Genomic DNA, 26,978 nt, shown 5'->3' with positions numbered 1-26,978 from the left:
TACAACACTGATGACCCTTGAAAACATGGTGCTGAGAGCAAGACACAAGAGGCCACACAGTGTCTAATCCATTTATATGCAAAGTTCTGAGCAGGCAAATCCAAAGAAAGTACACCAGTGGTTGCCAAGGGTACCGAAATGGGAAGTGATTGCAAATGGGTACAGAGTTTCTTTCCAAGGTGGTGAAAATATTCTAAACTTGATTGCTGGATAGTTGCACAACTGTGAACATGCTCAAATCCATCCCAATGCACACTTTAACTGGGTAAATTTTATATTATGTGAATTATACATCAATAAATCTGTTACCAATAAAACATACATGGCACCATGTGTGAAGACTATGGGTTAAGTCCTCCATGAGGCCATGTAGAGTCTAGGGTGAATTTAAGACCTGGAGCTTTAAAAAATCATGGGTTGATTTGGCTTGGAATGCAAATTTTCTTTTTACTTCATAGCTTAGAAATCAAACCAGGTTAGGCAAAATCTTAATTCTGAGGGGAAAATACTCAAAACGTGAGAAAATGGTGCTTATGCTATAGAAACTTCATATATAACCTCTCGAGTTGGGAATTGGGAATTACAGCTTCCCTTTAATATCCTGCCACAATCTTTGCACTTAGATGTTGAGATGTCAGCTGACGGGGCCAGGAGGGAGATAAAGAAGTAACTTGAAGGAAGGATGTTTAGGAAGGAGTCATTTAGGAATGCTCTTGCTTGCTTTATTTTTCTTCAGTGACCTCCACAAGCTCAGTGTTTTATTATTTATATATTTGTGTAGTGCTCTGGCTCACCTACGACAAAATTCATGAAAGCAAACACCTTTTGCATTTAGTCCACTGTGTGTCAGGGTCTAGAGCAGAGCTCAGAACAGCACTGTTGGCCATAAAGATTTGTGGAACAATAGATAGGGCAGACAGGCGTGGGTGGGGGTGCAAGAATGGATGTGGGTGCAGGCTCAGATGCGGGTGCAGACACATAGGGGGGTGCGGGCACAGAAAGGGGAGATAAGTACAGATAATGAAACAGACAACACCCTCAAGGGTGAGGGGATTAACATACAGAAGGGGAATGGATAGATGGGTGGGCCAAAGGATATACACACAGGGGACTCACACAGGGATGGGGATGGGGCCGGGACAGGGATGAACTTGCAGAGGGGAAACAGGTCGGGGGGTGGTGAAAGTATAGATGGGAGCTGAATGAACTTTTCCACCAGACCCATTCAGGCTGCCTTGGTGACTGAACTTGCTTTGGAGCTTCCCACATCTGTGCTCATGTCTGTGGACATCTGTCCTCATGTCTGTGGACATCTGTCCTGTGTTCTCACATGTGAGCTAGCCCATAGCTAGGAAGACCCCCCACCCCCAAATTCACCATAAGTGGGGCAGGTCAACAGGCTGAGACAGGTGGAGATCCCCCCAGGACCTTAAGAACAAGGGACTTGAGCAAGGTGGTCAGCCAAGGAGGCAGCATTGGCAGCCAAGCCAAGGAGACATCAAGCAGGGAGAGAAGGGCCCAGCTGGAAAAACTTGCCTGTTCCACGGGAGAACAGTGACAGAAAATTTAAAAATTAAAAAATAAAAACACTGCAACTTTCCAAATAGCTCTTTATTGCTGCAAAAATACTATACCTGAGCCCTGGTCTCCAGGAATATTCTCAGAACAGTATTTTATTAATCCACTAATTTCACCATCCATCCCCTTCCTGTGCTGTGCCGATGGTTAATGGGTGCTTCCACTGGGCACCTAAGGTGGCCATGGGTGGCATCCTGAGGGCTCTGTGACTCCTGGTTCCTGGAGGTGAAAGACATCACCAGGCAGCTCAGGACTGTGGCTCCAAATACCATTCCTCCAGACACCAGTGCCCAGAGACGCATGTTGTCAGTCCCCCAGTATACCAATGGTCCACCAACCCCCCTGCTCCCAAGAAAATGAAACATGGACATGACCTTGGACAGAGCTACCACCAGCCCATTCGCAGTATCAAAGGCCAGAATGGAGGCAGGTGTGGCACCACTAGTTCTCGGAGTATAACACTAATTTTGTCTTAAAGGTGCATAAACATGGGTCTGTCACTTTTATTCTTTAGAATATTTCTATTGATGAATTATTAATTTTAATTGTATGAGTTTTGTTACATTAAACAATGAGTAACAGGAAAAAAGTCACAAAAATAAATTATTGAATTTTTAATATTAAGTGTTTATAAAAAACATCAAAATTTTCAACATCAACTGTTTTTTGGTGTACAAGGCCAAAAAGGAACAACACAAATGAATTCTTTTATGAACCCCAATAAAAGTAACAATAGCACTTTACAAAAAAAAAAATCTTTACTTCAGTTATCACACCTAAGGCAATCTGCACACGTGACAACAGTATGTTCCATATACACATATCACTTACACTGACAGCACATGTGTTTTGCTTTCCTGGCCTTTTTGTAGTACATACTTGACATCTCAATGGTCTTGCTATTTTCTCAGCAGTTTCTATTATATTATATAGCATGTAGTTAACAGGAACATAAAATATTAATAAAATAAACCATTAAATTCTTAATATGTATTGTTTAGAAAAGACATCAACATTTTCACATCAGCTGTGTATTTGCTTTCAAAACCTAAAAGATAATATCAGAAATAAATTCCTGTATGAACTACAATGAAAATACCAATAGAATTCTATAACAAAAATAAGCTTTGCTTCACTTGTCACACCAAGGCTGTCTTCACACATGACAACCACATGTTCTGTGCACGTGTCTCACTCACACTAACAGCACATATGGTTTGCTTTCCTTTCCATGTAGCAGGCCATTCTTGTCACCTCTCTTCTCTTCCTGTTTTGTCAGGAGGTTCCCACTATATTGTACAACATGCATTTAGCAAGGAAATAAGATGTCAATAAAATAAAATAACAAATATGTAATGACTGCTTAGAATAGACATCAACATTTTCACATCAGCTGTTTACTTGCTTAAAAAACATAAGAGATAACATCAGAAATAAAAACCTATGTGAGCTACAATGTAAACACAAAAGTCTACTACAGAAGTAATCTTTATCTCAACTGTCACTCTCAAGACAGTTTTCACACATGACAATAGCATATTCCATACAAAAGTATCACTTACATTGATAGCATGTATGTTTTGTTTTCCTTTCTTTTGTTGTAGGGCACAGTTGACATCTTTTTGGTTTTCCTGTTGTCATAGGTCTTTGTGATGCTGCACTTGTCTGTTCACTTGCCAGCTCACCAATGTGCCCCACAATTTTTATGTGTTTAGTTCCCTAGGCAGAAACATTTTGTTTTTCCTCTTTTGTAAATGATCTCCTATGAGTTCCAGTCCCAATCCTCTAAGAAAATTTCCATGATATTTTACACTTATTATTTTCTTTGAAAACTATCAAACTATTTTTGCCAAATAGATTTAGGGTCAAGTGAAATGCAACTATTGGCCAAAGCTTTGTGTTTCAAGTGACATCATAGTAACTGCATAACTCATCAACAACATCTACTCCACCTTTGGTTTTGTTGTAGAAAATTTCCATCTCGGGCTTCCATTTTGTCAAGGTTTCCCTATCAATATTTCCATTGTGGTGCAATGTTGACATCAGCAATACAAGTTTGTTTTTCTTTCCCATATATGAGGCCAATGTAAATCTTCCTTAAATCCAAAGGTTGTACTATACAATTCTGTTTTGAAATTGCAACATTTCATTTGGAATTTCTGCTTTGTTCCTGCATACAGTTGCTGCATCGGTCAACTTATGCTGTTAGCAAATGTAACATCTATTGGAAACTGGTAAACCAGTTGTTGAACATCATATTCCAGTTAGTTTGAGAAATAAGAGCAACAAGTCTGTTCACAACATCATTCAGTTTATTACTCTTTGAATAAAGACCTGATGGCTGAATTCCAGGATAAATGTCTAAATTGAAAGCATAATAAGCCTTCATATCTACAAGGACATAAATTTGTATGCCATATTTTGACTCATCACTTTTCCATAAGTCTTTTACACTCCTGCAATTACCATGAGAAATCCCTGCTGAGTGCAACAAACCTATGAATGTTTTCAGTTCAGGGAGTGAGGTGTCACAATAAATACATTTTTGAATATGGTTATTGATGCATACAGAATGTTTCAGTTGCATTTCAGTCTTTATGTATTTCACAGCATCTTGTAGCATTTCACCTGTTACAGTTTCCAACATTTAATGGCAGTACTAGCATTCTGTCCAATATATTTCACCCCTGCCACAACCCTCACTATATTTTTGGACCTAGTTCTAACATTGGATTGTTCCATTTGGTTATGTGGCCATTTTGAAACATTTCAACTAGTCAATTATGTACTCACATTGCTGTTTTCTTCATCATCTGAATCAAGGAGGTCTACATTCCCTGTGTCTGTATCAGTCGATTCTTGCTCCATTTCACTGTCACAGGAACTTTGGCTCACATGACCAATGTCAAAGTCATCATCATCATCATCATCATCAATCATCATCATCATCCACCCACACTACTCTTCTGTTTTAAAAACATGTATTTTACCATCTTTATCTTCCATGCATGAATAATATGATGATTCACTTTTGACCTCCTCCAAAACTTGCAAATCTGATTTTTCATGTCCATTGTACAGAATTGGGCTACTTCTACCAGAAAAATCAAAAGAAAACTTTTTTTAACAAATACTGGAATGGTGTAGGTCTATTGGACCCTCTGTAGTGCTCAGGTAAACATAGGGAAAACCAGTTAACCAGAGCATAATGTGGGTAAAAATCCCATTTTGCCACTTTTGCACATGTGCACATGCCTTGCTTTCATCATACCAAGTGGGTAAACACATAGATTGCTTCCTGTATCCCTCAAAGGAAGGTACTGAGATACACAGCCAGCTACTATTATGCTAAAGTTCAAATTTACAGTAGAAAAGTAAGGGATGGATCTTCTGGACCCAGTGTCATACTTGACAGGCTAGAGATCATCCCATGAAGAATTCTGTAGGATGGATCCATGTTGTTGAGCTGGACATACTGCATGACAGGAAATGCCAAATCTCATGAGCAGACCTCTTGCAATCTCCTCTAAGGATCCTCAGACCTGCCTGATCCTTCCAGCCTGGCCTGGGGACAGGTCTCCAGTTATACCAGACATTGTGCTGCGGGTTTTGTCTGCACCCACTCCTGTAGTCATCAAATCAGTCTATGTGGTAAGCAGTGGTCATATACCCATTTTATAGAAAAAAAGGAGCTCTGGGGCTCAGAGAGTTTAAGTTCTTTGTGCCAGGACACAAGCCCATGTGAATTAGGGAGAAAGGCCAAGGAGGGGCTGAAACTGTGGAGAAAGCCCCAAGCTTTGTGTCCACTGTAACGAGGAGCCTTTACAGGGCTGTGAACAGAGGAGAGCAAGGGCACTGTGAGAGCAGGAAGTTCATCCTCTCTGCTTCATGCACGTCCCCTCCTCCTGGACCAGGCCTGGCATATGCAGGTGTTCAGTGACCTTGCTGAGTCCATGAACCTTGCTAACACTGTAACAGGGTGACTCTGGGTTGCTGTGTGCTGAGCAGAGACTGACAGAAGCAGGCAAGACACAGGGTGACTTAGACCTCAGTGAAAGGTGATGAGATTCCCTGGGAGCTCCAAAGAACACCACCTCATCTGATGGTGGAAATGGAGATCAGTAGACAGGTCGAGTGTGTATTTGTGTGTGTGTGTGTGTGTGCATGCACACACACATATACTTATAGAGGTAAAACACGCAAAACACAAATTTTACCATTTTAATCATTTTCAAGTGTACAATCCCATAGCTGTAAGGACCTTTGCCATGTTATGTACCTATCACAGCTGTCCCTCTCCATCGCCTCCTCTTACCCCAGCCCCTGGCAACCATCATTCTGTTCTTTGTCTCTGTGAATCTGCCTATTCAGGACATTTCAAGGAAACTATTTTGGAGGCTGACGCAAGAGTTATTGCTGTAAGACTGAAAGTGGGAGGAGAGAAAAGAGAGAGACCAGGGAGGACTCCTGGGTCTTCATCCTCAGCACCCTAATGAATGGAAGTGTTGTTTGCCAACAGAAAGGAGGAGAGGAAGAGGGTTTTCTTCTGTAGAAGTGGAAGGATCTCTATTTTGATCATGTTAAGTTCCTGGTGGAGCTGCAAGGTGTGATCTGGATGTGCACTTCTGGATACAGGACAGAGGTCAGTGTTGGAGATGCTGGCAGAGGTAGGGCCTGGAACTTCTCATCCAGAGGGAAACCAAGGAAGAGCTGACTATGGTTGCTATAGCTGAGATGTGACCCTGTGGGCCAGGTTAAGGAAAAGTTGACCAGGTCAAGACAGTCTTGACCCTTGATATCTTGACCAAGTCTCCTTAGACGTCTTTGAAAGACTAGACAGTGAATCTTGGCCTTTGCCATTCTTCTCTATAATTTTAGCAATATCAAAGCCAATTTCTGGCTACAAATAGAAACCATTCTCAGATATCCCGTCCTTGTGGTGTGATCAGGACAGCGTGGTGTAAGGAACTGCACAATTTTAGAAAGAACCTCATCTCCCCAGTCACTCTTTAGGGACTGATGATATTGGTGGCCTGTGACTTTCAGGTAAAGTACATTCAGGGAACCTGGCTTCTGGGAGCCAGAAAAAATGAAAGTCAAGGCTGGCTCTGCTGCCAGAGTTTATGGAAGATAAACTTGGACTTGCAGGCACAGTACGCTCAGGCCCTCACTTGTTCTTCAGACTCACAAAGAGAAAGAACTGAAGGCATATGAACTGGGTAAGAAGTTAGCCCGGTCAGTAATGGCGAAATGAAAAGTGTTAGCTCCTCCCTTGAGAAGACCAAGAGATTGTGAGTGCAGATCATCGTAAATAAATAGCCATATGGGTGGTTTAGGGTGTTGCCTCAACATAAGATAGTCTATCTACAGTGCTGTTCCACCACTGTTACTGTAGGTGCCCCGGCCTCCATGTTTTGGGGACACTGAATGGCATTATTAGACAAACAGCATGTCTTCACCAAGGTTCCCAAGAGGTCAACCTGCTTCTTTTCAGCAATCTCTCTTCTGATCCCCTTAGGATAGCTTCTAGGTGCAGGGCCAGGCAGAAGCACTCTAAATTCCTAGTCCTCTTTTAGTCTTCCAAAGTAGCCACTGATTCCTCCTACACTCAAAGATGGAAGCCAAACAGAAGTTCCAAAGTGGTCCTCAAGAATCAGTTTCTCCTTCTGGAGTGTTCCACCTCCCTTAACAACAGCCCCTTTCTTCGCTGGAGAGGCTGTTGGGTGAGTATGTGGAGAACAGAGACTGGCGAGGGAAGGCATGGAGCTACAGAATTAAAGCAGTCGAGGGCAGTGAAGACCCCAGGAGACAGGGATTTCACCTGCAAGAGTGTTTCCCGGCCTGTTTAGTGACTCCAAGGAACTTCTCAGGCAGAGAACTGTAAGCATCCTCCTCGAGGTTCCCACAGTATATCTTTAGCCCACTTGTGGTGTCTTCATCTGTGAGGCTGCATCACAAGTTGAATGGGTCCCGGGGTTTATTTCTTTGATCCTAGTCCTAGGCAATGATCTTGGTGAGCACCAAAGGCTTTTGCTGTCCCCCTGGCTATCTGTTAGAATCCCCTGGGGTAGTCCGTAGAAATACAAATGCATGTGTCCCACCCTAAAAAGGCTGTGAAAGTGAATCCCCAATCATGTGATTCTAATGTATGGTCAGTGTCAGGAACCACTGCCCTCCTGTGACCCCTTCATCCCAGGTGAGTGAACTGGGAACCTGGAAGATTATAGGATAACAGGAATTTACCTGTGAGTCAAACAGAAAACTCCCCCACTTCATCAGCTTCCTGTTCCTGCACCTTTGCAGAACTGCATAAGTCTTTAGAGGAGACCATATTATTCTTCCTGGAGAAGTCATTCTTCATCCAGATTCAAGTGTTTGTGACCAAATGTGTATCTCTGAAGAAAATCACTTTGCTTCCCAAAATTAAACTGTTTTCAATGATCTCATTGAAAGAACAAATGTATTTTGCCTTTTCTTTCATTTTTCTTAAGGAGGAAAACTCAACTGAAGGAGAGATGCTAATGCCAGTGGAAATAAAGCATCCAAGTCTGGTATTCAGAGGGAAAGGATGCAGGCATTTTTGCTCTCTGGTTTTTATTTTTCTCACACCATCTAAGGTAATATTTATTTCATCAGCTCCCTAAGGCAATGCTTTTCAAACTGCTTTTTAGCAGCGAAATTCTTTTTTTGTTTTGGTTTTTTTTTCAAGCAAAATCTTAGACAGTAACTCTAATATACAAAACAGATAAAATATAATTAACAGAGCCCTCAGGCAGTTTACAGGCTTATTGTTTGCAGGAAGGTCCTTGGGCAGCAATAGAATTCCTAGACCATCTTTCAACATCCTTGGCTCCCAGGATTGCGGCTTGAGAATCACTGCCTTATTTTCCTGTCAGTTTTCTCCAGCTGTGTGTTTTCATTTTGTTTTGTAGGAGAAAAACAACAACAACAAACCATGTTTTATTACTTGAACCCCTTCTTCCTACAAATTCTTTTTATTTATTTATTTTTTATTTTTTAGTCCTCCATATGTGTGTGTCTGTGTTTGGCAGATTTGAAGAGCTTCAGTGGACAGAGTTAAGCAGAGGAAAAGTACAGTATCTAACCAGCATCTTCCTCAGAAGTCATTTACTCCACCCGTGCTGTGTGTCTGTAACCAACACATGAAAACAACCCTCAGGAAATAAGACCACACAGAAGAGTATATTCTGAGAGAGAAGGAGGAGCAGTTCCTCCTTGCCTCCTTCTCTTGACCATTAGCTTATCCATGTACCTACAGAGCCAAGAGATTAGGGTCTCTTAGTATTTCCTGTAAGTGGAATGGCATCCACCAAAGAGAGCCCTCCACAAACAGAGCCTCCTTCCTGCCCAGGACCACCCTGGGCTAATATAATAACTGTTTCACCTAATGTAATCTTCATTTCATTAATCTCTCTAAGGCAGCTCACACCAAAGGGGGACATTTGGGTCACTTCTCCAGGATCAAGTGCCACAGTTCCTAGGACACTTCTGTCTGTCCAGAAACACTCTTTCTTACCTCAGGACACATTTCTTTTCTGTGAGCTGCTATCTCTTCTTATTTTCAAACTGTCTTGGGTTTTTCATTTTCTCACCTGTTTAGGAACAGCAGATGGCTAGGAACATTTAACTGGGAAAATCTGGTGACACGAGGAGATGTTTAGTAGACTTTGCAGTCGTGTCCCATGCAAATACATTTAGTCAAGGGTCTGGCACAAAAGAGAAGCACGATAATTGTCAATAGAAGAAGGTAATGGTAGATGGATCAAGAAAGGACTTTGATGCTAGTTTCTTAAGTCATTATCTTTTAGAGTTGCCCAATGAAACGTTGATAGATGCTGTGATATGTCTGGATTCCTGCCGCGCAGTACAGAAGCAGGGAGGGTGTGTGTGTGGCTGGAACTCAATGGGGTGAGCTGGAGATCCCTGAGGCCTGGGGACAGGAGCATGGGGTTCATTGTTCTTTCTGCCTTTATAAATGTTTGAAGATTTTTGTAACAAGATGTAAAGGATAAAAATGGGGAAATACATTGAAGAAAAATGGAGCCCAAGTCATCAGCAGCAGGACCATACTTAGCTGGGAGGATGGTAGACCCTTCCAGACCTGTTTTCCCCAGGGTTCCATGGCTACAAGGAGTAGAAATTCACGGTGATGAGAGTGAAAATTGGGCCCATGACAGGCACAGAGCTTCCCTAGGAAAGGTGCAGGGGGCTGGTGAGAATACAAGGGGCACTTGGAAGCCAGTCAAAGACCAGAATGTTTCCTGATCTGTCTTTGAGCACCACAAAAATCTTTCTCAGTCTTTCTTTCAGTATTTCTGTGTTAGCCTCCCATTGCTGATACCAAATACTTGAGAAAAACAGCCTAAAGAAAGAAAGATTTATTTTGGCTCATGGTTTCAGAGGTTGCAGTCCATGGACACTTGGCTTTGTTGCTTTTGGGCTTGTGGTGGGGCAGAATCATCATGGTGGAAACCATGTGGTGGGACAGAGCTGCTTACCTCGTGGCAGCCAGGAAACAGGAAAAGAGGTAGGAGAGCCAGAGAGGAAGACTCCGGGGATCAGATATAGCCCCCACGATCATGCATCCATGACTCACTCTCTTCAACTTCCTATTTCTATCATCTCCCAATAATGTCATCAAATTATGATCTCATCCATGGATTCATCTACTGATGAAGTTGGGGTACTAATGACCCAATTACTTTCCAAAAGTCCATCAGCTGAGGATCAAGCTTTCAATACAATGAGCCTTTGGGGAGAGGGGCAGTTTTAGATAACAACTGTAATATTCCTCATCCATTTAGTTCTCCATGCACATTGGAATCTCTGATAACTCACCAGTGTCCAAAAGGCAAAAAATGACCACCCTGAACTCAACTCTCAGCAACTTCTATTTCTTGGAGTCCAAATTCTTAAGAAAAGTAGTCTAATTTTTCATCAATTTACCAATGAATTGGTTGCCCCGAGTCAGATGGCTGCCACAGTGTCCAATCAGCTGTGGCCAAAGATGCTGGGAACATGATACAAAATGGCTTCCAAGTGAAGCTTTTTCAGCAGGGACTAGAGACGGGTTTAGTTCTCTCAAGATGTTTTATGGATTTTTGAAGGCACCTGAAGTATATGAGCTGTGATCAAAATGTAGGGTGAATGTTTAAATTTAAAATTTATTACAATGAAAAACACATGGCCCTTAAACCCCCTCAAAGTACTCACCCTTACTTCAAATACATTCACGCCATCGCTCTTCCCACTTTCTGAAGCAGTCCTGGAAGTCTTCCTTCATGAGTGCCTTTTTTATGGCTGTCTTGATGTCCTGGATTGATTCAAAATGTTTGCAGTGATTTCTGTTAGATAAAAACAGTGCAGTGTGCCCTCATCCACCATATTCACTGGATCTAGCACCATACAATTTTTGTCTCTTCCCCAAAGCCAAAATGACCACCACGAAAGGTAAACAGCTTGGATCAATTCAGAACATTAAGGCATCTGTGACGGTGCAACTAAAGACACTCATTAAAAAAAGGGCTCCCAAAACTGTTTTGGAGTGCTTCAGAGAATGTGTTCAAAGCAAGTGGGATTATTTTGAGAGGAATTAATGGCAATTTTTTTACTTTGATAATTTTTAAAGATTCTTTTTTTTTTTGGTACCAGGGATCGAATTCAGGACCTTGTGCTTATGAAGCCACAGTGCCACTGAGCTAAATCCCCGGCCCAGATTCATCATATTTTTAATCACACCTTGTATATACCTACTGAAAATATTTAGAAAGAGAGAACTCTCACCATTTATGAGTAGTATAGAGTACACTGGGCTGGAGGTGTAGCTCCATGGTGGAGCACTTGCCTAGCATGCTCAAGACTTTGAGTTCAATCCTCAGCACTGACTGAGCAAACAAACAACAAAAAAAGAACCACTTACATCATCTTTGGTATTTGATCTACAGTTAGGTTCACTTTTTTCTTGGTAAGAATGCGAAGAGCTGGTCCCTGTCTTCATTATGAGACACGCTCAAATGCAGGTATGAGATCATCTTCCTCCTTGAATTTTTATTTTCTAGACGAAATGATTCCAAAATGTAAATCTACTCATAGTCCTTCTGCTTCATGGCAGAGTGGCAGTGGGCATTGAGGAGAAGCAGAAACATGCTTGGCTCTCAAGCAGCTCGCCACTGGGGCTTCCTGCTCCAGCAGTCTCTGCTTCGGAGCACAGAAATGTCGGTGCCCAGTTGTGGCAAGAAGTCTGGGCTCTGGCATTGGTTTTTTTCTTCAGGGTGTGAGCTTTCTCCCAGGGGTATTGAAAATCAAAGCTCTAGTGCCCTCCCCATCTTCAAAGGGAAGGAGATATTCGCAGAATTTTAAACAGATCTGGAGAAGGGCAAAAGACACTCCCCAGTGTCTGAGGCCACAAGGACCTGGCAGTCTCTCGGAGTGCCTTCCCATCTCGGTCCTGTGGTCCTCCCAGGCCTGGCTACTCCATCCCAGGGGTACATGGCTAGTGAAGGGCCCCATGGATTCCAGCCATCTTGAGAGCCGGCAGCCCTCGGTGTCAGTCAAGCAGCTCTGGGGTCCCTTGTGTGGCTCTGGAGTTGGCCACTTCTGGGAGCGTTTTCTAACGGGCTGTTAATTATTTTTGAGAGCACTTTTAAGGGCATGTTTAAAATACTGAGTGAGCTTTATTTAGAACTCTACTACATTCTTTTTGTAAATCTATGTAAATATTTATATATTATAACTTGTGCCCCTTCTCTCTATATGTATATAATATTACATTTTCTGTTTTCATATCATTTAATGTATATTAACTATATTTCATATACATAAAGTACACATAAACATTACATGTAAACAGAATAAAAATGTTCTCCGATTTTTTTTCTAAGACATATTGTTTTACTTTTCACCTTTTGTACACAGTGTGAGTTAGATTCATGTTCTTCCCCACATGGTCCAGTTGACCCAGCACTATTTTATTGGGGGTTTTTTTGTTGTTGTTACTGGGGATCGAACTCAGGTCCTTGCACTTGCAAGGCAGGCAGCAGAACCACTGAGCTAAATCCCCAGCCCTCCAGCACTATTTTTTGAAATGACCGCTAGCATGAAACTAAATCAGATCTGGACATAAAAGCATCCACAGTTGGCCACAAGTATAGCCTTACATTCATGAGAATGGAGGAAAGGGTTTCAGAAATTAGAGAACAAACTGTCTGGACATTTCAAACATGTGCAGAGCATAGCAAGAAGAGAAGTGCCCTGGAGAAAATATGGTCCCTCTCATTTCCTGCTGCTTCTTATGTCTGCTAGATTTCCTAGCATGCAGTAGACACTTAATGATACTCATTAAAATGGATTCTTGCATCTTTCCACTCTGAGGTGAAAGCTAATCCTAGGTAAAAGGAGTCTACATTCAGGCAAGCTTTAAATGTGGGTGCAGCAGGTTAGCGTCATTTGCCTTGGCACTGAAGGGCCAATTGTTGAACCAAGACAAGGATGAGCAAGTATGTGAGTGTCAAGTATGCATAACTGAAAAGAGAAGAGCTTTTCCACACCAAACCTGGCAAATAAGATACCTACACAAATAACCACATTATGAGGTAGGCTATAATAAGAATGGAAAACATCACGGAGTTTTGATCCACATTCTCTGATGTACTGGTAAGAATTTCACATGATGCAGAGCAAAATGTACCCTCATTATTTTTGCTAACAAATACTGACTCCTTATATATAAATGCCAGGCAATGTGCCAAGCTCCTAAGTGCATTATCTTATTTATATCAATCATAGTCTCTACCCATAAGGCTATCGGCAAGAGGTTAGATCCTTCCAATAAGCTGTATCCTTTATGTAAACATATACTGGTAAGAATATTTGCTAATTAGATTTCTGATGATCTCTCTCCCCTACCCTTTCATCCTCACAAATAGAAATTAGGCTTAGAAAGCTTTTTGAGACCTTATCTTTTAATTTTCCAAAGCCAGGGCCCAGACAGCTACATCAAGCTTGACAAATTCAATGTCTTTTCTCTATGAAATGTAAGGTTGTGTCTTAGTTACTTCCCTCATTCTAGGACAAAATACCTAACACTCCCAAACTAAGAGAGATATTTTGGCTTGCATTTCAGTCCATATTTGGCTGGCTCCAGGCAGGGATGGCATGGCAGAAGGGCATGGCCGACAGGAAGCAGAGGGCAAAGGAAGAGCCAAGGAGGGAGATAAACCATTCCAGGCCTCAAGTCCAGTGATCCACCTCTTTCACCCAGACCCACCTTCTAACGCCAAGTCAGTTATAAGCCTCCGTAACCCAGTCACTTTCCAACAGCCCCACCTATGGCTCTTGGAGGACATCTAGATATAAAACATAGGTTAACAGCTCATGAATCTGGACATCTGTAGGCAGGCATGCAGGCTTGCCTATGTCCAGGCCCTTAAAATCTTCTGCTCCTGCTTCTTTCCCACTTGGTCCATGAGGGAAAGCATTCACCCTCGGTGTACAATCAAATCCAAGTTCTGCTTCTCCCTGGTGATCACATCCGTGGCTAATCCTCATTGCAAATGGCCGTCATGTAATTCACACCACCTTTTCAGAGAAAGGAGAATGAAAGAGCTCAGTTCTGAACTGAAAGGATTTGTGGGCTTCAGGGTGTCATTCCAAGCCAACGGCCCACAATGGTTGTACAAAACTATGTTTTACATCTGGTATTTGATTTGCCACAGAGTTTAATGAAAAGTAACTTTATCTATTTTTCCAATTAAAGGAAGTAGTGTTATAATCAATAATTTCTCTTTCTCTACTTTGGTAAATTAATGTCTGCACATTGTTTTTAAATCACAAAGTGAATATTGTATAGAAATGTAAAATGATACTACTTCATTTTAATCTATTTAATTTTCCATTCTTGAATTACATAATGGGGTTAAAACATTGAATAGAATTAATAGAATGAGTGTTTAATTAAGCAATAATGAGTTTCTAAATGGATACTCAAAGAAACTAGCTTTATAGTTTATGCAAGAATCAGATAATGGTCTTAATAAAGACTATAATAATTATGTCTAATGTTTTCTATATTTAAAGATTTTTATTTTTTTCTGAATTCTCCCTGGAGTAGATTTAAACATAAACCAGTTCCTTGATTAGACTCCACTTTGCTTTCAAGGTAAATTCTAAACATCTTTTGCTAATTTAAAAGGCCCCACACCATCCGATTCTACCCACTTCTGCAGTCCATTGTCAAGCAAGTCTCCCTGATCCCCGGGGAATTCCACCCACACACTCCTTTCTTCTGCTCTGCAAATGTGCAGGTCTCCTCCTGCTGCCCAGATTTTGCTCTTGCTGTTCCTGATGCCATCACCTCACCAATTCCTCCTCTTCTTTCTGGTCTCAGGAGATTTTTTTCCCAATGATCCTCCTCATGCTGGATCAAGTACCTGCCCCCCACCAGCACATACTGCTACAGACTCCCCCAGAACTGTGTGGTTTTATCCTTAGCACTTAACATTTTTATAATTATACATTTATTTCATGTCTCCCTCTTTTTCTATCCTGTACTTTCCATGAGAAAATATATCATGCCTACTTTGTTTACTGCTGGATATGGGTGGATGGATGGATAATGAATGGATGAATGGATGGCAAATGATGAGTGGTAAATGTGGCTGTGAACTCATTACGATCTATAAGGACATGTGAGGACCACAATACATACTTCTGAGAATTCCTAGAACCTCCCCTCCTTCCCATTTGACTTGGATGCATTTGCTCGCATGCTAAAACGGTGGGTGTGCTCTGCCAGCCCCATTCATAGGTGCTGGAGACATGAAAATTTTGGTGTCATGGGAAAAGCTATGCAGCCTTGTCTCCTTAGACATAACCTATGTACTGGTTTTATTAGTTGCGTTGTCTATCCATCCTTGAGATGGTCTGTCCTGTGGGCACTGTGCTGTGTACTGAGGGGCAGGGCTGACTCACTCATTGTGGGCACCATCGGCACGGGACTAAGACCCTAAAATCAGAAAAAGAGAACTTTCAGAGTCAGAGAAACTTTTCATTCATTTCTTCACATCAAAAAATGTAATTTTAAAAACTCATGGGCCAGGGATTTAGCTCAGTGGTTTCGCCACCTGCTGCGCAAGCGCAAGGACCCAAGTTCGATCCCTGTGCCAAAAAATAAATAAATAAACTCATGAAAATCTTTTATAGTAGGAAGAGCCAGTGAAGGTGAATGTGCCTAGGCTCCCCAAAGTCCTCCTGCAGCTCTGGTGGGGCCTCCACCATCCCTGTCTTCTGGACATGCTGGCCGATGGCAGTTGCATCTCTCAGTGAAGCAGTCCCTCAGGCTCCTGGGTGGGCCTTCATGCAGAACTTGCTGAGAGCAGAGATGCCCGGAACCCACGAGGCTTGAGCCTGACCTTTGGCTCACCACAGGGCTTTGCACAAGAATCTGCTTCCTTTCTATTCTATGCAATCATCTTCTGCAATCTGAACAGTTACATGGCACATATGTCACCAAGGCCCCTCCTGGGCACATGGCAGACAGAAGTAATTGATCACTGAGCACCCCAGGCTCAGGCCACCTCACCCACCACCCAGCATGGGCACTTTTGTTGACACCAGCTTGTCATCCTTAGATTTGGGCTTCATCCTCACCATAGTGAATCCCAGGACCAACAGAACTGGAATAGGAACCAGGGTTTTTTTTAAACTCTTGTGGTAGATTCTAATGTGCAGATAGGGCTGAGGACCATGGGTCTGGCTTTCTGGCTTGAGATTTTTTTTTTTTTAATTTTTTTGAGAGCAGGGAAATACAGAAGATAAGATTGATAGAGCCTCCTTGAGCAGGAAACAGAAGAATCAGGTCAAAGTACTTGTTGGGGGAGCCATCTCTATGTGGCGGTGCCCTCGGTATCCCTCTCCCAGCCGTTTGCCATCCTGCATGCTTATTCTGAGGATCTTCCAGCTCCCCTTTTACAGCAGACAGACGGCTCACCCGGGTTTGCCGAGGTCCAATAGACAAATTAGTTCCCATCCCCACCCCATTCCCCAAAGACACAAGATTGAGGTTTATGATTAATGATCTGAAAGTCAATTAATCAGTGACTGCTTTTGAAACCTCATTTCTCAAATTACCTCTCTTGAATACAAGGCCTTTTTGACATCCTCTTACTTCTCTAGATTCACTTTCCCTACTAATTGAAATTCAAAGATATTTCTTCTTCTTGTCAGCTTATTGGATTATAAAATATTTGCAGATTACTGCTCACCTAGAGTGTGTCAGAGGTGAACACCAAAACAATGCTTTATGCTTCCACCTCAGAGGGAATGCGTTAGTGAGCACTCATGAGATTCTCTGTCTATGGGAAAGCTAATTTTTCATTTATTGATTTATTTTCACCACACCTACTTACAATGTAGTACAGTCAAACCACAGATGTAACAAGCCTCCAAACTGTTGATCTCTAGGTTTTCTTGGCAAATGGTTTCATCATCGTGTGAGCTGTGGGCAAAGGAGTAGAAAGGAGGAAATGGGTGCTCTTCCTTAGAGAAGAGGCTCGGGTCTGAAGAAGCTCTGGCAGCAAACATTATGCTCCAAGCCCCAGGCCCACCTCCTGTGACTCTGCTGTTCTGCTGATCCAATCATGCTTTGCTCAGGGCGTGCGAGGCTGCAAGAACAAGCACAAATATAAACATGCAATGGTGTGCATGCCATAGAAGTTCCTTTCTCATTCAGCAGTAGTTCAAACAGGTGTCCTGGCTGCTAGCTGCTCCCTCCTCAGGGAGACTCGGGGTCCAAGCTGCTTCCCTCTGTGCCCCTCTTCCCCCCCAGCCTTGTGGCTGTGGACACGCAGGTCAGCAGAGGGAGAAAGACAGAGAGGAGGAGGCACCGCTGTTCTCTTACCATCTCACCCCATACACATGGCCAGCATCTTCTCCTACACCCTGCAGGAGAAAGCTTCAGGTGTCACCTCAGTCCAAGGGAAGCTGGGGGCTGGACTGTAGCATCTTCTGGGCCACAATCCTCCTAGGCTATTATTTATACCATAGTTGAAGGAGATGATGTGTGTAATGCACCAATACCGTGCATACAGGAAGATCTCCATAAATTGTCCTTGCTGTGTATTTTTCAAACTAGTGACAGTTACTGTCTGCTTCCTCTGCAGTTTCAAGCCACAGTGGAGGAAGGCACTGTGGGGGTTATCGTCAACTTGACAGTGGAGGACAAGGATGACCCCACCACGGGCGCATGGCGGGCAGCCTACACCATCATCAATGGCAACCCGGGGCAGAGCTTTGAAATCCACACCAACCCACAGACCAACGAGGGAATGCTGTCCGTCGTCAAGGTGAGGAGGCTTCTCTGGGGGCCCAGCAGGCACTGTGTCCCACCCCACCCCACCCCCACACCAGAAGCCTGCAGCTGTTCTACAAGTCTTTCTGACTGGGTCTGCAAACCCAAGCCTTGGGGTGACCCTGAGCAAACAAGTGCTAAATGAGATTCTAATGAACTATCCAAAGATACACAAAAATGGAACTTGTGGATGTGTTTTAAAGGTCTGTGCTCAAAATGTGGACCGTTGTGTTTCATCTTAACCTATCCTTGTTGTTCTTGTAAAAACAAACTCAAAACAATCTTGGGTTGAAACCTCTGGTGAACCTTGCGGGCCTGCCCACGGGCCCTCTCTCTGGCCACTCTAAGAGCAAGGCAGAGTGCGGTCCCAGAGCACTTGGCCAGGGCTGGTCCCGCAGATGTCAGCATCAGCTGGCAGAGGCAGCACAGGGCCGGTGTCGGCAGAGGAGTGTGGCTCTCCAGGTTCTGCTCCCTGGGAAGTTCTGGGCAGGGTTTCTGCCAGAGACCAGGACCTTTGCTGGCACGTGTTTGCTTTCCTAATGGAGGAAACCATTTGCCTCCCAAGAAGGGAGGAAGAGCCCTAACTGCCAATGGCCCCATCTGCCCTTGGCCAAGCACCTAATTACATTTTCCGTACCTCGGTTTTCTCATCTATAAGATAGTCTCTCTCTCTCTCTCTCTCTCTCTCTCTCTCTCTCTCTTTCTCTCTCTCTCTCTGTCTGTCTCTCTCTCTCTGTCTCTCTCTCTCTCTTTCTCAGAACTGAACCTAGGGTGTGCTAAGCTACATCTCCAGCCTTTTTTATTATTTCTTCATTTTCAGACATTGCCTTGCTAAGTTGGCCAAACTGGTCTTGACCTTGCAAACCTTCTACCTCAGCCTCCCGTGTCGCTGGAATTACAGGCATGCACCACCACACTTGGCTGGAATCTCTTTTTTAAGGGCAGTAATCCTATCCCTGAGGACTCTGCCTCATGACCCAGACCCCTCCCAACAGCTCCATCTCCTAATGCACCCACGTGGGGGGCCATGGCTTCAATGTACGGATTCAATCTACAGCAGTTGTAAAGATTTCATGAGCTAATATGTAACGTGTTTACCACCGTGACTATTACTTTTAGCCAATACTAGTTTCCTATTGATGCTACAAGAAATTACCACCAATTCTGTGGCTCAAAGCACATGAATTCATTATTTTATGATTCTGAAGGTCAAAACCCTTACACAGGTCTCACTGGGCTAAGGTGTGTCAGTAGCGTGGAGGTCCCAGGGAGAATCTGTGTCTTGCCTTTTCCAGGAGGCCCCTGCTGCCCGGGCTCCTGGCCCTCCCTCCACCCTCAAAGCCAGCAGGGCAGCCTCCTCCAGTCTCTCTCTGCCCTGGTCCTCTGCTTCTCCCTCATCTTCCTCCTCTCACCTTCCCATCTCCCTCCTTCATGGAGACCTGACTCCATCGGGTCCACCGGACAATCCGGGATACTCTGTCATCTCAGGGTTTGGAAGCACTCGGTCAAGTCCTCTTTGCCGAATGATGTTGATATACGCATGCTCCGGGCTTAGAATGTGGACATGCCATGAGCCCTGTGGGCAGTTGCACCAACAGAGCCCTGCTCAGTGTCCAAGGATGGACAGCAGGACCTGGAGCCCTTGGGAATGGCAGATCCAGCATGTTCCAGAGGATGCAGAGCCTGGTCTTCTCTCGAGCCCTGTCCTTTACAGCCCATTCTTTCTTCTCCCAAATCAAGGCCATGGCAGGTTTGCCCTGGCACTGGCCTCCTGCATCCAGGTGCACTTAAAAGCTGTGGAAGTTACAGAATGACATGGCTATGACTGTCCTCCACAGTCAACCTGTGTGTCCGAAAGTTGCCAGACAATTCTCCAACCCTGCAGCCTGAAGAGGAAGCTTGAGTGCATGTGCATGTCCAGCAGGCGTCCTGGAGAGCTCAGGGTGCCCAGTGTGCATTTGCTATGATGCTGAGAAAGTCAGACACAAGCACACTGGACTCACAGGAGGTGAGCCTTGTGCTAGTCCCCACCAGTGGCTCCCAGGAGCACTAGCTGAGCACAGCTGTACCTGCTGGGGTGGCCCAGGAGGGCAGGATGCTTCAGGCCAGAGTGCAGTTCCCAGGTGCGCCCCCCTTAGAGAGTGTAACCTCAAGGAGTTTCTACCAGCATGTCCTCACTCTCCACAGACCCTGGGGACCAGTCAGTCCCCAGACTCTCCTGGCTTCCTGGCCCTAGTGAGCAGTCTTCCTTTGCTTCAGGGTGGGAAGGCAGACCGCATCTGCAGGAAGGGCTGGTGCTCTCCCTGGCCCCCAGCATGTGGGAGACAAAACCAGGATGAGGTTCTGAGAGAGGCAGACCCCACTGTGCCCTCTGATCCTCCCCATCATGCCCAAGATCCAGGGCATCTATTAAGAATGCTTTCCACTGCAATAACAGGATGCCAGACTGGCAGTGACTTAAATTATAAAGAGAATTTCAGAATTTTCACAACTAGATAAAGGTAGGCCAGTCCAGGATTGACCGGCAGCTCACCCTGGCAGACAGCCAGCAGGGGGCACCTCAGTTGCTTTGGGCCTTTTCCTCTTGATCATAAAGTAGCTGCCAAAGTCCCATCCATCAGCTCTTCCTGCTGCTGGTCACAAGATAAGAAACAGGCAAGTGACAGTGCTCGCATATGCCCTCCCCTCTTATCAGGGAAGAAAATATCTCTTCCACGAGCCCTTAGCCAGTTACCCCTGAAAAAGCAATGGACAGTGCAAAGAAGGTTGAGCAAGTCCAGACCTGGCCTTTTGGCCTCTGCAGTCATAACCGGGCAGGGGAGAAGGGTTGGTAACAGCTGGGGCAGCCAGGCACCAGCAGGTCTGTACTGACCAGTGAGCAGCCCAGCATCCGGATGAGCTAGCAGGAGTCTCAGGGCTGGGTGAACAACAGGCTGCCTCCGGCAGGGCCAAACCCTGATGACTCTGTTCATCTTTAAAGCCTGATGGTCTGGAGGCCCTTACTGGCTCTGTAAGCCTGTTCCACACCCGTCAGAAATCCATTCCTTCGGCTGAGTGTAATCCATTCCGCATTTTAAGTCTATTTTCTGTTTCTCTGTCCTCAAAGAAGGAAGCAGCTGAAAAGCATCCTTGATACCCAAACCTCCTTCAAAATTGGCCCCTTCCAGTGCTCTGTCCTTTCCATGTGGGCAGCTCTTCCAGCCCGAATGTCCTTCCTCGAGGAGAGCAGTCTACACTTTGTCTTGATCCTTGATCGAGTAGCAACTGGATTGCATCTCTGTGGCTTCTGCCCTCCACTTCAACTTCCTCCCTCCCTGACCCAGAGACCCAGCCTGACTGAGGCTCACAGAGGCTGTGTGAGCCAGTGGGCGGAGGGCTTTGGAATGCAGGTACAGCCCTCGGAAGGGATTTCAAAGGGAGACCTGTGTCTCGTCAGCTCCAGATGGATTAGTCTGGGGCATGCTATGTGGTGTTGTTATCACAACATACAGTGAATGTTTGCATTTTTTAAAATTTATTACAATATAAGACATATTGTCTGTGGAACATGTGAAAGGCACTTATACGTGTCAAACACAAATGTACACACGTGCACACCTGACATACAAATGCACACTTATTCATCTCACGTAAATGTATGCATGCACATCTACCCTATAAATGAACGCAAGCACACCTGACATCTAAATGCACATATCAGCAGTGATCTGTATTTCATTCCCCCTCTCATTTCCTTGGCCAGTCCCTGCCCTCTATGCTGCTGACCATTACTGGCCCCAAACCACCTGCCAGAATTCAGCTGTGCATTAAGAGCTCTACTGAGCTAAGAAACTCAGAAAACCCCACTCTGGAGGCATTTTTCAGTGCAACAGAAAATTCAGTGAAATTAGATTTGGGCTTTCATACCGCCACCAAGTCTTCATTAATTTTATTTCCAGAAAGATGTTATGTTGCTGGGAGCCAGTGTCCTCTGTGGCTCCCGGTTGTGCCACTGCGTCTGCGCAGCTCTGGCAAGAGCTAGAGAGATTCTTGGGACCCTGAGGTACTCTGCGTCTCAGTTCTACTCATGGTTCCCACCCCAGCATTGTCACAAGCCAACGAGCCAGAGGTTTCTGCCTCCTCCAATGTCACAATGGGGATGAATAACTTTCCCAAGCCTGGAAGCTCCCTGGCCTTCATTTCAAATTTACTTTACCAAGATTATGTAATTTGGGCATCACTCAGGATGGACAGAAATCTGTTATTAGAGTCCAAGCAAAGAAGGAGCTGAAAATTATTCCTGTGTTACACGGGTGGAACCAAACATAACTGGGCAGTTACCAGGTACAGAGAGTGTTGCATCTGCTAACTTAAACTCCTGACACCAACTCTGCTGGGAGGTGTTGAAGATGAAGAGAAGGTGCAGTGACAGCCAGAAAGCCTTTCCAGGGTGTGTGGGTGTGTGAGGTGTGATTGAAAAATACAATGTGTATTTAAAATTTTTTTTGGTACCAGGGATGGAACTCAGGACGTTGTGCTTGCAAGGCAGGTGGTAGCGCCACTGAGCTAAATCCCTGGCCCTGTATTCAAATTTTTTTAAGTTATTATAGCAAAAAACACATTACCCTTAATTCCCCTCAAAATCCTCCCTTCAAACACACTCATCCCAAAGTTCATGCCACTTTCTGAAGCCATTCTTGAGGTCCTGTCTCATGAGTGTCTTTAGTTGTGCTGTCATTCCTGGCTCAATGTCCTGAGTTAATTCAAAATGTTGACCTTCTCGTGGTCATTTGGACTTTGGGAAAGAGCCAGCAGTCACATGGTGCCAGATCTGGTGAATAAGGTGGACGAAGACGTACTGGCATGTATTTATGTGCCTGCCTTCCTGTTGGATGGCACTTGGCAGCAGCATTCACTGTATTTTTTATCACACTTCATAAAGACATTCATGAAAGAGAACTTCCAGAACTTCTTCAGAAAGTGTCAAAAACAGTGGGAGAAGTATGTACCACATGAAGTATTTTGAGAAGGATTATTGGCAGTATGTCTTTTACTATAATAAACTTTTTAAAATTTAAATATGCACCATAGTTTTCCATCACCCCTTTGTGTAGGGAGGGAGCTTTCTTATGTATGGAAGGAGTGCTCAGCGCTGTGTATCTCTTATCCATGATTATTATGAAAGGTATCATAGGCTGCTGAATGTCATGGGCTCAACCTGCCAGATCCACTTTCCAATGCTCTTCCTGCATCTCCACTCCACTTCCCTCATCCCTCGAAGCTGAGCCCTGCTGCTTGCTCCCCTTAGGGACTGCGAGCCAAGCCCCCTTGGTCCATGTCTGTGTCACCCTCCAGCAGGGATGCCCCCTGTGCCTTGGCTCTGAAGAGTTCGCCACTCGCTTTTCCCAGTGCATGTTAGGAAGATTACTGTTGAAGCAAAGACTTCGCCCTGTCTTGCCTAAATGTCTGCCCGCCACCCTCAGAGACAGGAGACTGTTCTGGGAAACGTCCCTCACTGCATCAAGCTCAGGGAAGGACATTCAAAGGAAGAACAGCCCACTGATCCTGCTTGTAATGAGGTTCCCCTTACTCTGTCTGATGTCGGCCACATGGCAGCCAGATGAGGCATGTGCCATCAGCCCCTTCCCAAAGCCCCCTGCTTCTCTTCATGGCTGCCCTTGGCCCTGGGACAGGCCCACTGTCACTGTGTGGGATGCTCCCTGGCATGGCTGGGCATCTGGCTTTTCGTCCTCTGCCCACTCAATGGCTATGGGGCCCCCACATCTTGATGACAGTTAAAAATGCCCCCACACACTTTCCAATGCCCCTCGGTGGCAAAGAGGCCTGAATTTTAACCCCATGTACTTCAACTCTCAATCCCGCTTCCCTGCATCCCTCCCAACTGGACACTACGCCTGGGTCAGAAGATGCTGCACTGTGAGACCTGAGCCCCAGACTTCATGGCCAGGGTGTGAGAAGTGCTAAAAATGGAACCTGGCCAGGTGTGATGGTGCCTATGCGTAATTCCAGCTACAAAGCAGGCTGAGGCAGGAGGATTGCAAACTAAAGGGCAGCCTGGGCAACTTAGCAAGACCCTGCCGCAAAATAAAAGACTGGAGATATAGCTTGGCACCAAAAAGAAAGAAAGAGAGAGAGGAAGAAAGAGAAAAGGAAGAAGGGAGGGGGAAAGGGAGGATGGTGCCTCCTTAGCTGATTCCATCTGGTTCCCATGCCAACAGAGGCCTGGTCCCCTCATCATGATGCTAATGAGGCTTGGGCTTGGGGTGTCTTCTTCACTCAGTCCCGGGTGTTGTGAGTTACAGGTTAGAGGCAGGAAGATTTTTGGTGTCAGTGTTGCCAGGCAGCCACCTAAAGGGGTCTCAAAAGATGGGGACCTGGATCTCTCAGGCCTAAGTCACACCTGGTCATTTATTTCACCATCCAAAACACATTCACAGTGTCCAGACCCAAGTGTCTGTTTGCATGTGACTGAGCCTCTTTCTTAAAGAGGACGACACCTCATGCTGCATAAGGGTTAGACCACAGAACCCACTTCCGTCCCTGACACCCACTGTCGCCCACGGAGTTGTCACAGGGATGTTGTCCAAAAACTATCCACCTTTCATGGCACATGCGCATCTTGACACCCCTCTGTCTGCCTTGCAGCCCCTGGACTATGAGATTTCTGCCTTTCACACCCTGCTGATCAAAGTGGAAAACGAGGACCCCCTGGTGCCCGATGTATCCTATGGCCCCAGCTCCACTGCAACCGTCCACATCACCGTCTTGGATGTCAATGAGGGCCCAGTCTTCTACCCAGACCCCATGATGGTGACCAAGCGGGAGAACATCTCCGTGGGCAGCGTGTTGCTGACCGTGAATGCCACGGACCCCGATTCCCTGCAGCATCAAACCATCAGGTGGGTGAGTGGTGGGCAGGGCTGCTTTTCCTTTCCAGTGGCGGAAGCTGCTCCCGGCAGCAAAATACCACTCAGTTAAACATGTTAGTGATCTGGATGATGAGGAAGACAGTGTCATAATGAGGAGTTGTGGCTGATGGGCCAGGGGACAGGGCTCCCTGTCCCTACCCCTGACTCCACCAAGGAGGAGAGTGGCTTCAGGGCTGTGTTTCCAAGGGACCATCTCGTTCTGCCGGCACCAAACATAGTCCCTGGAGGGAGGGAGAGGGGAGCCACCCTGTAGGGCTTCCCGTGTCACAGCAACGTGACCTGTATGTCCTGGTACCAGCTTGGCCAGACACACGTTGGCCAAGTCCATTTACAGGTGAGGATGTTGCAGACTCAGGTCCAGTAACTCACTCAGGGCTGCCCAGCACGGCAGCAGGGGAATCAGGAGTGAAATGGAACAGTGCCGAGTCCCCGCCCCTCTGCTGCTGAATGCCACCTGAGCAGGGACATTGCCTGCTGCTTAGACTCGGACCCTGCCCCGGGGGGTTTCTCCTGATGTGTGGCAGACAAGAAAAAAAGGCTTCAGAAGCTTCCATCTTCACTTCTTGAGCTCTGCCCAGCACTCAGAGACTCAGTGTTTTCACAATGAGAGCTGATTAAGTGGCATCACTGCAGCCATCAACTGTCAGTGAACAGTTGGCCCTGGCACGCTGGGCCACAGTGAACACCTCAGAGTGCAGGTCTCATGGCGCTGTCCCCGAGCAAGAAAGTTTCCAATCTCTCCCTTCCAAAGTCTAATCTTCTCATCTAAGGCGCAAATAATCAAGTATTAGGCACACTTACGATAAACGTGTGCCTCATTTTTCTGATTAGAAACACCTGAAAACGTGGCGCGAGCTGACCGGGAAGAAAGCAGTGACCATTTTCCCATCACAAAAGTGGATTTATTTTTACAGTGAAACTTTCTGAAATGCTAAATGAGCTAGATAACTGTTCAAAATAATATCAAATCCTATCCTAACATGAATCTGAAACAGCCATCCTTCTTTTCTTCCTTCTCTCCCCCTCTCTTTTCTCGGCATCTAGCCAAGGAAACATGCAATTTAAACATCAAAGAGAAAGCTTTCCTTAAGCACTCAGATGGGGAAACCTGTAGCTTCACAGAAGGCAAGGCATTTGCACACATTCAGGGTGTCTTTAGGGGAGCTTCACTGTCATTTTATGCCACTACAATAGGAGATGGGAGGCAGAGGCTTCCTGGAGGGAGAAAATGAGTGGAAATGGAGTTGCTGCTGCTAAGCCTGGGGCTTTGCCTTTGTGAGATGCTGCCAGGCTCGGAAGGGTAAATGCAATGGGGCCCATTGAATGGGGGATGTGGGACACAGGCTGCAGGTCCCACAGAGGGGACAGTGCAGGAGCTGAGTCAGTCTGGGTTCTCTGACTAAGCCCAGCCCTGGCTGACCTGAGCAGAGGGGGAATGTGATGGGCAAGGTGATGGGTCATTTATAGGATGGAGGAACCAGGGCATCCCTGGAGCCAATAGGTTAGCCTGCCAGGATGCCCCGGGAGAACACACCAGCTCTGACTACCAGCTTTCCCGGCACTCGTCTGCCCCTCCCCCATTCACTTTCCCAGCCAGCTGAGCTGGACCCAAGTCTTGGGCCTCAGGCTCATGTACCATGACTGAGGGGCCCCGGAGATGATGCTCCCAGATAGCAGGCTGGGAGGCAAGGACAGCAGTCCTGCCTGGCACATAGAGCCTGGTGGCCAAGACACACAAGAAGCAGTCTTCCTGCAAATGGAGGTACTGAGCAGGACTGGCCTGGAGGGGAGGGTGGCTGGTGAGACCCAGGACATTGAAGGACCCCCAAGACCAGCTTCTGAGTCACTGGAGCTGTGGGGTACAGGTTCCTATCCCACCTCCCTAGTGAGGAGGAGGAGGAGGAGGAGGAGGAGGAGGAGGAGGAGGCCCACACTCTGCAAGTGACTAGATGTGAGGAGCATGGAAGCAGAGCCTGCAGAGCCCCATTTTTCAACAGCAAGTATGGTCCTCACAGCCCTCAGTCACAGGAGACAGATGCCACAGAATGCCTCAGTGTGGTCCCTGAATTGACGAGTCATGGCCCAGCATCCTGCACAATGGAGAC

The 26,978-nt window shown here is 45.5% G+C and overlaps 1 protein-coding gene across 6 annotated transcripts in view; it reads left to right on the top strand.

Annotated features, from left to right (window-relative positions):
- The window catches only part of Cdh13 (cadherin 13), a 1,170,900-nt gene that overhangs the window by 1,033,648 nt on the left and 110,274 nt on the right, over window positions 1-26,978 (top strand). For all 6 annotated transcript variants that reach the window (XM_087208695.1, XM_087208541.1, XM_087208666.1 and 3 more), the window contains 2 exons: window positions 17,757-17,939; window positions 24,590-24,843. In XM_087208695.1, the coding sequence (XP_087064821.1) occupies window positions 17,757-17,939; window positions 24,590-24,843 (437 nt within the window). The remainder of the gene's footprint in view (window positions 1-17,756; window positions 17,940-24,589; window positions 24,844-26,978) is intronic.

This window comes from Heterocephalus glaber, unplaced genomic scaffold, assembly GCF_053883595.1.
Source record: "Heterocephalus glaber isolate CG9 unplaced genomic scaffold, H.glaber_assembly_v1.0 deba00000071, whole genome shotgun sequence".
Taxonomy (NCBI): domain Eukaryota; kingdom Metazoa; phylum Chordata; class Mammalia; order Rodentia; family Bathyergidae; genus Heterocephalus; species Heterocephalus glaber.
The sequence above is the reverse complement of the archived record's forward strand: the minus strand, read 5'-3'. Positions and strand labels throughout refer to the sequence as shown.